Consider the following 12,118-nt stretch of genomic DNA (forward strand, 5'->3'; position numbering starts at 1 on the left):
GCTGGCAGGGCAGGTCTCCTTAAAATGGTGGCACTCCTGCGCCTCCTACACTTCTTTACCAATGTCCCGTACAACATCCCACAACAATTCTTCAGAGACCTGAATAAACTTTGTAGGAAACTTCTATGGCACGAAGGAAGGCACAGAGTCGCCCTAGACATAACGCAGAGACAGTATGACAAAGGAGGCCTAAAAACCCCTAACTTCGAGCTCTACTACATAGCAGCCCAGCTCAAGCACGTGATCCAGTGGATGGCTGATGACACCTCAAAGGACACTCGCTTGTTACAGCCCACAGACGCATCCTGGTTGCTGAGGGACTTACTCTGGATTAAACCAGAGCCGAAAATACAAAATGCATATCTAATCCACCTGGGCACCCAGATCTGGAATCGAGCCTGTAAAATGGCCAAATTGACTGACCCCTACACCCCGCAAATCCCAATAGCTGCAATTATGTCTACTAGACCAGAGGACCAAAAGGTGATCCGGAACATATGGGAACCCTCCGATATCGTCACCCTGGGTGACCTTGTGGATGACCAGGGTATCCACACATTCTCTGAGCTGCACGAGATGACAGGGATCCCGCTAGGTCAGTTCCTCCTACACGGGGCGGTGTTGGAAAAGCTCAAGAAGCGATGGCCAGATATAGAGACCCTCTACACCGGGCACAAGGTCATCGAAAACTTGCTGAGCGTCGCAGAGCGGGGGCACGAAACTTCGAGGCTCTGTGAGATCCTACTCGATAGCACTACATTAAAAACAAACTCAAGTGTAAAGGTAAATGGGAATCTGAACTAAATACACAGTTTGGAGATACGGAATGGGAGGCCATAACACATTACCATAAAAAAGTATCCAGGAATGCCCGATTTCAGCTTATTCAATTCAGTGGCGTAACACAAAATGTGGGGGCCCCCTGCAAGCCATGCTGAGGGGGCCACCCCCCCAATTTGGCAACAAATCACTCGTCCCACCTCACTCTGGGCCGTCATTGATTATCAGGCTTGCGCAATATGCACAAACGTGCTGCTGAAGGGATATGCCGCACACTGCACTAGGAGAAAGATATAAATATGTGTTTTAATGCAATATACAGCACACTTTGAGAAAAATTGGCTAAAAAGCCAGAGTGTTTGCAATTGTTTTGTAGGGTAACACCAATCCAATAGATGCAAGTCACCAACAGTGCACAGGAACATTGATGCTTTGCTATTAAAAAATGCCATGCCACAATGAAAACATGTCCAACTGGCTGCACAATGTAGACCAGTGTAGACATGTAATAACGTTACAGTAAAGCATGCCAGGCCACATTTAGACAGACTAGACTGGTTGCACCAAAATGCCCATCGAAGCAATTAGACTCCTCAAGAAGAGAACACAAATTCAAGCCTGTGGTCTCCAACAACATGGCCAAACTCTTTAAAATCTTCAAGGAACTGGTCAATCCTGTTGCAGTCTTTACCTCTCCTGTTCCCTCCCAGATCCTCTGTATGGCTCTGTAATCTCACTTCTCTGCTAAAACTCAGGACATTCTGTCCTCCATCTCCTCTTCCTCTCCCTGACCCACTTAGGCCATCTCTACCTCTCTTCCTCCTTTCTCCTCTTTCTCTCCGACAACGCCTGACGAGGTTTCTAGACAAGTCTGATCTATGAAAGTGTCACCCAAACAGGTGCTTCCCTGCTCCTCCAGAACCATCAAGGACCATATTGACACCCTCGCTCCAGCCTTGGCCAATTTCTGCAATCACTCTTTTGCCACTGAAACATTCCCCTCTCCCCTTAAGCACTCCCTTATGCACCCACTCCTCAAGAAGCCGTCTGCCGATCCTGCCTGCCCGGAAAACTATCGCCCAATCTCCATCACCCCTTTCCTGGGCAAACTGTTAGAAAAGCTGGCCATCTCTCAGCTTACTCTCCACACAGAATCTGTTGCTGGTCTCCATGACCTTCATCTGACTTCAGAGCTGCCAGAGTCACAGAAACTGCTCTCCTGGACACCTCTGAAGATCTGCTCTCCAACATCGATTCCAGCATTCCTTCTGTCCTCATCCTCCCTGATCTTTCCTCTGCTTTGAGCATGGTCAACCACTCCATCCTGATCAATTGACTCCATGAGAACCTGGGCATCACGGATCAGTCCCTTGATTGGCTGATCTCCTTCCTCTTGGACAGCCCCTCCCAGGTCCAATTTGGTCCCTTTCTCTCTGCTCCATCCTCTCACCCTGGTTTTTCAACCTCTACTTGGCCCCTTTGGCCCACCTGATCTCTACCTTCTCCTCTAACTTTCAGTGTTATGCGGATGTCACTCCACTTTGCTTGAGGCTCCCCTCACACTCCTCTCCTCTCTCACTCATTCCTGACTGCCTATCCGCGATTCAGGATTGTTGTGCCTCCAATGATCTCTGCCTTGATGTCAGCAAGATGGAGACCCTGCTCATTTGGACTCCTGGCTTTCCCTCTCTCGCTCTGTCCGCCCGCAATGGGCCCTCTTCCTTCGCCTTCCTGTGTGGCAAACAACCTTGGTGTCATCTTTGACTCCACTCTTTCTCTCCTCACATCTCAGCGTCGCCAAGAAGTCCCACTACCAGCTGCTCCTCCACAAAGGGACTCTTTCCTTTCTCACTTTCCCCCAGAAGCTCACCGTCTCCAGAGCCCTGGTTCTTTCTAGGCTGGACTACAGAAACAGCCACTTTCTCAATCTGCCTTCCTCTACAGTCCACCCTCTGCAACTAATCCAGAACAGGACTACAAGACTTATCCTTGGCCTCAAGCCCAGGGATCGTATCTCTCCAGCCCTGAAATCTCTCCAGTGGCTCCCACTTTCAACACGGATCAAGTTCAAGACCCTTTTCATTGTACACAAGGCTTTCTGGGCCTGGGGCCTGCACTACATCCAATGCTCTTGTCCAAAATATCTTCCTTCTCAAGCCTTTCGCTCAGCTACCTACAGCTACCTTCAACCTACAAGGGTTAGACGCGTCTCCAGGCAGAGAGTGGGGGGTAGATCTCTCTCCTCTGCAGGTGCCTCCCTCTGGAATTGCCTCCCTGCCCCTCTCAAACTTGAGCCGGACCACCTGAAGGTCCGGCAGCAGCTCAAAACTTTCTTCTTCTCCTCTGCTTCCTCTCTCTCCCTCCCCTGCTGGCCTACCTGACCTACCTGTCTGCTGTACTGACTGGTTGCTTGGCTACCCTCAGAGTCTCACTGAGTCCAGAATCTTTCTTGATCAGTCACCCTTGCACTGCCTCTGGCCTACCACACACTTAGGGGCTGTAACTGTAACCCTACAGTCCCTTGTTCTCCTTGCACTACCCAGAGCCCCGCTGCCCTGGCTGCACTTACTCAAGAGTATTGCTGCCCTGTTTTTCCCTCCCCTCTCCCTTACACTTCGCCCCTCCCTTTCCACTTGCACAATCTGAATGACGCAAGGCTTAGTAAGATCGTTTGTCTTGTCCTCCGACTATCTTCCCTCACTTGTTTTATCGCGCCTAGAAACACTTGTGTACAGGCGCATATAAATGACTTATATCATATAATTTGATCACAGATGCCCAGAAAAATATACAATGCTGCAGTAAGAAACGGCTAGATTGGCAGCACACAAATGGCAATCTAGCCAGGTAATTCACTTAGCAGGACTGCTTTATCAGAAATCCCCAGTTAAAGAAAAGTCATACCGAACTGACGAATGACTAGACTGGCTGCACCAAAATGTCTCTCCAGCCACTAATACCACATATCATGCCTGCTTAACCTGGACATGGACAGCATTATGATTTGTTACACAATTCTGCCCCCCCCAACACATCCCCTCTCCCTCACAACCCTCCCCCAACCTCCAAAATCAGCTCCTGGTCCCAGAATTACCTTCATGTCCCTCTTCCTTGTCCCAGAGCTTACTCATGAGGCTCTTTGCCTCATAGGTAAGTACTGGCATGAGGAAGAGTGGGACTAGGAGTAATGAAGACTACAGGTAGCTAAATCAGGCATTACCTCCATGTACCTCTACCTCATCCAAGTACTTGTGTATGAGGCAGAGTGCCTTACACACAAGTACTGTCTCATACCCACTGGGACGAGGAAGAATAGGGCTAGGAGTAATGAGTAATCAAGGCATTAAACACAAGCATTGGTGCAACACCATTGAGTTGGCTGGGATTCAGCACTCCCACCCCCTGAAATTTTGGGCTATGTTGACTCGACCTGACTGACCCTCAGAGCAGTTGCTAGACAGAAGAGGACACAGATGTTAAATGGCACCAGGGTTTTGCTGTTAACATGAGCGCAGCAATTAGTAACATAAAGCATTTCACTGTTAGTACTTGCATTCAAATGCCACATTTTTTAGGCAATCGAAATCGTGATGTGGGTTTAATACTTGCATGTCAGGGGAGTGATTGGAAGGGTAGAGAGGGAACAGGAGACCACTCATTCTCACAGCAGCCCATAAGTGGGTGCTTTCAACATTAAAGGAGAGAGTTAACTGCTTGTAACATTGAAGCTGCACTAGAATAGTCTCATTAAAAATCATAAAGAAATGAGGTGCCCCCAAACCAATAAGTTTGCTCCTCCCCCACCACCAATGAAGTTAGCACCTCTCCCAACATTTTAAGGGTTAGCCCCCCAAAATGTAGGTTTTGTTGCGCCCCTGAACGCAAGCACACACACCATTCACCATATACACACATGCACACCCAGCCATCCATACATTTAAGTGTGCACCCTTTCACCATACAGGCACACACACCCAGGCACCCAACCATACATTTATGTGTGCACTTTTTCACCATACACTCACACACTCAGGCACCTATACATTTAAGTGGGCACCCTTTCACCATACAGGCACACGCAGGCAGCCACCCGGACATTACAGTGTGCACCCCTTCACGATACACTCACACACGCACACGTCATGGGGTTGAGGGGAGCCTAAATACTTCAAAAAGAAATTGGGGCTCATTACAACTATGCCAGTCCGGAAACAATGGTGCTGGTAAGTTTACCGGCATCATTGTTTCTGGACCGGCATAATACAGCTCTGCGGGCAGTTGCCGTCCCGGCAGGTCAGACCTGCCAGGCAGAATGGCACCCACCCGCAGAGTTTTCACTGAAGCACCAGCACCGTTATGAACGGTGCCGGTGCTTCTGTGGTCCCCATTCCCATAGAGTCCGATGGAAATGGGGACTTACCATTTGCCAGCGCCTGACTTCCCGAACTGCCGGGGTTGTAATCCCCCGGTGTTATCGGGAAGTCAGGCGCTGGTAAATCATTACGGTCTGGCAGCAACCTGCCGGTAGCACTGGCACGGTTACCGCCAAACCCGTAATGAGGCCCATTGTTTCTTTTTGAAGTCACTCTGACTCCATAAAGAAATCATTTCCGTTAATGACCGAACCATAACGGAAATAATTTCTTTTGTGAATGCAGACTGACCTCAACAATAAACTATTTATTTTTGAAGTCACAGGGCTCCCCCACCCCATGACATGGAGGCCTCCAGCCTAGGGTCTTCCATGCCATGGGGAGGGCTGTGCCCTCGGACTTCAAAAAGAAAGTTTCTTTTTGTAGTCACTCTGCCTTCATAAAGAAATTATTTCTGTTACAGAAATCATTTCTTTATGAAAGCAGAGTAAATTCAAAAAGAATAAAAGAAAAACATTTTTGGAAAAAAAAATATTTGTCTTTTTTTTCCTCCAGTGGGGCCCCCTCCCAGGACATGTGCTGGCGGGCCCCCCCGCACCGCGGAGGCTGCGGGGGCCCCTGTTACGCCAGTGATTGAATTCTACATTATCCACAGAGCCTACCTTACCCCAGACGTCATCTCGAAATTCAATGGTACTGGTGCTGCGACGTGCCCCAAGTGCCAAGAACCCTCTGCCGCAATGACCCACATGTTCTGGGGCTGCCCGGCTATACAGACCTTCTGGTCCCAAGTTCAAGCTAAGGTAGCAGAAGCGGATATAACACTGGACGTGCAGTCCCCTAGGGCTTGCATTCTGGGCTCATACCCGAGAGGCAAAAAGAACAAGCCTCTTAACAGACTCAAGGATTTAATGTACATCCTGGCTAAAAGACGTATCGCCATGGCCTGGAAATGCCCCAGAGCCCCTAGCGTCACAGAATGGTGGGAAGACCTCCGTAGATGGTCCGTGGCCGAAACCGGGGCCTGGGAGCTGGCGCAGCGACAACAAAAAATAGGTGACTCTGAGGACCTTCTACAGTGGATAGCCCTCACAGTGGCTCTGTTCCGCACCAAAGAAGACAGCTCCTCCGGCGAGGACCTGGACAGCCCAGGCTCACCCTAGCGCATATGGTCGACAGCACAACGTCCTGGTCTTGGTTTAATTTGGGGGGGAGGGGTGGGGGGGTTATTATTGACACAAAACTGATGATACTGGTTGTACTGTATTGGAAAAAACAATAAATATATTTAAATAAAAAAAATATGTTTATATCGAGATATTTAATTATTGGCATCGTTGATTAATGAATACCAAATATCGTTAGTAATTGCTGCTGTTACGCTTATTTTCAAAATATATGTAATGTTGAATAAAAGTGTTCTGGTTAGAAAGGTAAAAACCCTGATCAATTATTTTGGAATGGGATTTTTTTTCTTTTCTCTATTTCTGTGTTATGTTTGTTATTTTACTGATCTGTAATTGTGAAATGTTTTAGATGTAAAAAAATAATGTTTTTCTGTATTTTAATGCTTGTTTTTATTTCTGCCATCAGAAAGACGCCTGATGAAAGTACCAATGGGAGAGCTGCCATCTTGGATGGCCACTCGCTTACCCTCTCACAGAGCTCTTGCTGCAGCAGCACAGAAAGGTAAGGGGTGCAAACTCAGTGTTTTGTTTTTTTTTTCTTTCCCTATGATAGTTCTAGAGCTATAAAAATGCGAACCACGATACCTACTGCCTGAGGGACATTGGTAACGTTTCTGGAGGACTACTCCAGGTTGCGTCATAGTACAATTTGTTTGGCCCTTCCAGCAGGCCTGGACTGGGAACCAAAAAAGGCCCTCGAAATAATTTTCAAAGTGGCCCCATATTACACGTTTTCAGCAAGCCCAAGCCTTTTGCTATGGGGAAATTTAGAAATACCAGATAAAAGAGGCCCAGGGTGCAGAGGCCTACACGGACCTTTCCAGAGTTCCCTATAGGTCAGTCCACCCCCTGCCTTTCTGGTGGTGATGCAGCTATAAAGCTGGATAGTTCAGTGGCTACAGTGTTTGTAGGTAGCACCAAGATGGCTGATTTGACATACACACACACATATTTAGCCAGCATTACCACTGTATTGTTAATATTGCTGCACCCCTCTATATCCAATGCCTTTAAAAAAAAGCCTGTTTCTCTGAAACCTCTGCTGGAAGGGAGTTGTACAAATTAACTAATCATTCTGGGAAACAATGTTCTAATGTTATTCCTATGTGTCTCATAATGTATCCACTCTAGTCCTAAATGTGGAGTCTTGTGCTGCGTTTATTCCCCTTCAGAATACCCCCTCTCTCCTCCATCCTGCATACACTTCGCTTACCCCTTTGCGCTCTGCCTTTAATGTACAATGGTAACCAGATGAAGAAGCAGGAGTGAGTTCTAGCATATGGTTACTTGAAGTTCTTGGCTATCGCCCACACAGCCATGCCAGCCTTTCCTCCAATATTATTTGAGTTCAAGTTGCATTCTGTTTAATAAATAGTGTCTCTACTAATTCTAGTTGTTGGGCCTGGAAAAACATAGAAGAAAAAATATGACCAGACTTGTTAGCTTGAAGACCACTCTAAAGGTTAGGGCATGCCAACTATGGCAAGCCAGGAGGAGGACACGGACTAGAGGACATACGTTTCAAGAAACTTTATTCAACTTAAAAATAAAATGCCTCACTAACCTGATTGCTAAAGGGGAGTTCTCTTCTCAGCAAACTAAAACTAAGGTGCTCGTCTATAGTGCAAATCAAAAGTAGTCCTCAGTCCAAAACCTATCCACTTAACTGGCCGTACCACTTAGCAAAACGTAAAAATAAATAGGTCTCGTGCCCTGCACTTTTGGTTCTCCTGAAAGGTGTTTCCAATTAAAATTGTCCCAGGAATGCGCATCCCTCCTGGGTCAGGATCCAATAGTTAGAAATGAGTAACAGTTCTTCTCAAAGAAAACAGTTCTCGTCAGTCTATCAAAATTCCTTAAGTTCCCCAAATACAACAATAAAAAGTGTCAAGATCCAGCAAAATAAAATGTCCAACTTTCTTTAGATCTGGGGATATTTCCCTCAACCCTCTCTACCACTTCCTTCAGGTATTGGGTATCTCTTTGTTCTCCTGGTCTTATGGGTCCCAGTGGCACTTTGGGTTCCTCTGTTCCTATGTCTCCCTTATATTTCTCTCCCTTCTGCTCTCCATGCACACCCTCACAACATCATGGGACTTCAATTTGCGCATTGATACCTGTGGCTCTAGTGGGTTCCTGTGGACTAATATCTCCAGTGTTATCCCTCTGGAATATGTGCAGCCCCTCTTTCCACATGGCTGTCTTGGTTCTTGTGGGCCACCGTTGGCCGGTTTTACTGTTTGGGTTTTTCAGATCTCCAAAGTCTTTTATCTTGTCTCGTGGCCTCTTTATTGTCAGACCCCTGTGAGTTCCGAGGGTTGGGGGGGGGGGGATGCCAGGGGTTTAGGGTAGTCCTTTCTTCTTCCCCCCCTTTTTTTTTCTTTGTGATCCCCTTTTCTATTTGGTTCTTTCAACTCTTGGTTCAGATGTTGGCAGCCTCTGTACTCTCCTCAAATCCGTTCTTTGCTTTGTTTATTGGGCCCTGCTGGCTCCCTTTGGTTTCTCTGTCCCAAAAACTCTTAGTACTCTTACGTCCCGTCCCCTTTCCTCCATACTGTATGGGCGTCCCTTCCAAGGGACGGGAGACAGAACTTTCACCAGAAAAAACCTTCATGGCAGTCCATGTCACTGGATCATTTATTTTTCCTTCCTTCAACTGTTACCAACTGTCATTTCCTTCAAAGCAAGGTGGGGGTTTTCTCAACTTAATTAAAGGTTTTATTGCCCCTTCACACTTCACAGGTTAGTGTCCCAGGACTTCTATTATCCCAGCATGGAGCACAGACGAATGTCTAACGAGCGTGTGAACTTTCTTTGTCCTGGCCCATTCAAAGTTTTTCAAGCTGGCAATTATCACTTTCGTGTCCTGGAAGTTTATGGTGTTTCCCTTCCTAGGGGGAAGTTTCAGGGCTGGCAACTGGAATAACTGTTTTTTTGGGAGCTTGCAAATTCTGTCCATGTGTTTTAAATCTTTATTTTCTTATTTTGGGTCCGGAATTAAAACAAACCTGTGGAATAAAAATATCCCCTGTATGTATTTTCACCAGCCACAAACCCCTTTGCATTGCTAGGTAATGGCAGGCTTTCCTTCAACAGTTTCGATTTTGCCATCTGCCTTCCCAATATTGCCTTGCAGCCATAGTTATTTTCTTGTACACAACAGTCTGTACATGGCAAAGGTCTACTGGAATGGACATGTGCACAGAGCTAGGATTTATTTTGCATGGTCCATTCCTTTGACACTATATATAGCACAAAATAAAGTGTTTCCCGTGCACAGCAGAAAGTGAAGTTTCTTGTCGATTTCTCTGAGTTGGTTTGACAGGGCCTGTCATTCAGGGATTATGCCTGGTTTTGGTGAGGCACAATGAAATATCCTGGGCATGGCAGAGCCTTTTTAATCACTATAGTTTAAGACAGAACAGGTGGAATTAGCAGCAAAGCAGCATTTTTAAAGGGTGAAAATGTTTTATTTTGAAGAGGAATTTTGGGTTTTCAGCAAAGCAGTGCTGCCTTTTCACTTTATTCCCTTCATATGTTTCAGAACACACTGGCACACTCCTTCAGTGTGTCCCCTTGTTCCATCTTGGCTGAAGTGTGCTAGGCAGGATGGTTCAGCCATCTTTTTGTTGCTGCAAAAACACAGTTTTGAGGTCCTGGTGCGCACAGGAGCCAGCGCAGCCATTTGCTGTTTCTTGTGCACATGATGTGGTGATGTGGTGAAATACTGTTGAGTGGGTCAATATATCCCACAACCTCTTCTAGTACTGGGACGAGGAAGAGGCGACAGTAATGAAAACTAAAACCTCATTTCACCACCTTAGTACTGGGACGAGGAAGATGCCTGCAGAGTATTATGTGGGTCAGGCAAGTCCAATTGAGATTCCACACCTGCAACCTGTGAAGTGTTTGCAGGTGTATAAAGAGAGCCAAAGAGCAGCAAAGGATGCATAGTGGAGAGAGTAGCTGGAACTGCGAGCGAGCACGAAAGAAGAACGGACGCAGTCTGCGTCCATGCAGAAGAAGAAGTGGTACTGGCATGTGCTGGAAAGCACCCAGAGTGCGATCAGGATTCGTAGAGGCCGGCCCGCCGGCCTGAGAAGCAGAAAGGAAGCAGTAGAGCTGCCGAAGAGGAACGCTGGGGTCCAGTGAGTGTCAGGGAAAGTCACTCAATGCTGGGGTGCTCCTAGAGTACCGTATGAATAATATTGAATCCCGAAATGTATGAAAACTTGAAACAAAGCTAAATTAGGCATATTGAATACAGAACTGAATGAAAACTTGCATATTGAATACCGTACTGAATGAAAAATTGAAACAATGCTAAATTACACATATTGAATACCGAACTGAATGAAAACTTGAAACCAAGTAAAATAAAGCATATTGAACACTGAACTGAATACAACTTTGTGGGTAAAGCTAGTAGTTGATGAAAGCCAAAAGGGAAAGTGCTCATTTCAAAGCAACATACGGAAAAGAGCGCAAGTGTGAAAGAGTGCAACAGAAAGGTGGGGCTTGAACATACAGTGCGGCAAGGCCAAAGAGAGGCTAACCAGGAGAATCCAGGAAGAGTGTGAAACTGCACATGGAGCCAAAAGGCAGACAAAGAGAAGCTAACTGACCTGATGAGTCATATCTACGAAATACGACACAACATTGGGTGCAGAGGTTTACAGAAGCTTGTTGAGACAATTACAAGCAAACTGTGATAATATTGCCCCTGTAAAAACACTAAAATAACAGTCAGGAAAGGGAACCAGTGGTTTAACGACAAACTGAAGTATTGACGGAGCCAATATCGGAAAATGGAAAGGAACTAAAGCAGCTGAAGATCATATAATAGCTAAATCAGCCCTAAAAATATATAAAGACGAGATCAAACAGGCAAAGGTGCGAAACCTACAAAAACAAATAAACTTGCAGTAAATAGGCCAAAGGAACTTTTTATGGCTCTCAGGAATATATCAAATCCTGATTGTATAAAAACCTGCCTACTCAGAAGATGGCTAATGAATTTAACACCTTTTTCTTAATATAATTGACCAGATTAGAGTAAATATCGATGCCAAACTGATTTCAACTCTTCTTTTAATTGAGTCTGACCCCGCAGTTGGGAAAAAGTCCCCTCTTTCGGAGTTTGACTTCTCACCGGTGGGGAAAGAAACCATTGAGAAATTACTTTCCTTTAATCCCACCAACCTCACGTATGACCCAATCCCAGCATACTTGGCAAAACAAGAGGCACTGAGTGAACCCATTTAGATGTTTGTAAATGCCTGACTTGATCAAGGTTTTGTGCCAGAAGAACTAAATAAATTATCTCACACCACTGCTTAATAAAACCGACCCTGGACCATAAAGTCCTCACCAACTATCGCCTTATTCCAGGGCTGCTATGGGCAACTAAAATCCTTGAGAAAGTTGTAACCATGCAACTCTAAGGCCATCTATAAGCTAACAACATCTTAGATCCATACCAGTCTGACTTCAGGTCAGGCATGGGACAGAGACAACGTTACTAAAGGTCTGGGATGACCTATTCGAAAATGCCGACAAGGGGGACATCAGTATGCTGGTCATGCTTGACTTGTCGGCAACTTTCGACACAGTGGATTTTAACATACTCAGTTCTAGATTAACTTCTCTGGCACAGGTTTCTGAAAAAGCATTGAGATGGTTTGACACATTTTTAACCAACCGAACTCAAAAAGTGAAAATAGTTCGATTTCTTTCTGAAATGTTGAAAATACCTTGTGGGGCTCATCCCTATCACCC

At 46.0% G+C, this 12,118-nt stretch overlaps 1 protein-coding gene across 1 annotated transcript in view; it reads left to right on the top strand.

The window, feature by feature from the left end:
- The window catches only part of MTNAP1 (mitochondrial nucleoid associated protein 1), a 293,250-nt gene that overhangs the window by 248,464 nt on the left and 32,668 nt on the right, over window positions 1-12,118 (top strand). The window contains exon 3 of the mRNA XM_069655105.1: window positions 6,747-6,842. Coding sequence (XP_069511206.1) covers window positions 6,747-6,842 — 96 coding nt within the window. The remainder of the gene's footprint in view (window positions 1-6,746; window positions 6,843-12,118) is intronic.

Source organism: Ambystoma mexicanum, chromosome 3q, assembly GCF_040938575.1.
Source record: "Ambystoma mexicanum isolate Mex_15411 chromosome 3q, UKY_AmexF1_1, whole genome shotgun sequence".
NCBI classification, from domain to species: domain Eukaryota; kingdom Metazoa; phylum Chordata; class Amphibia; order Caudata; family Ambystomatidae; genus Ambystoma; species Ambystoma mexicanum.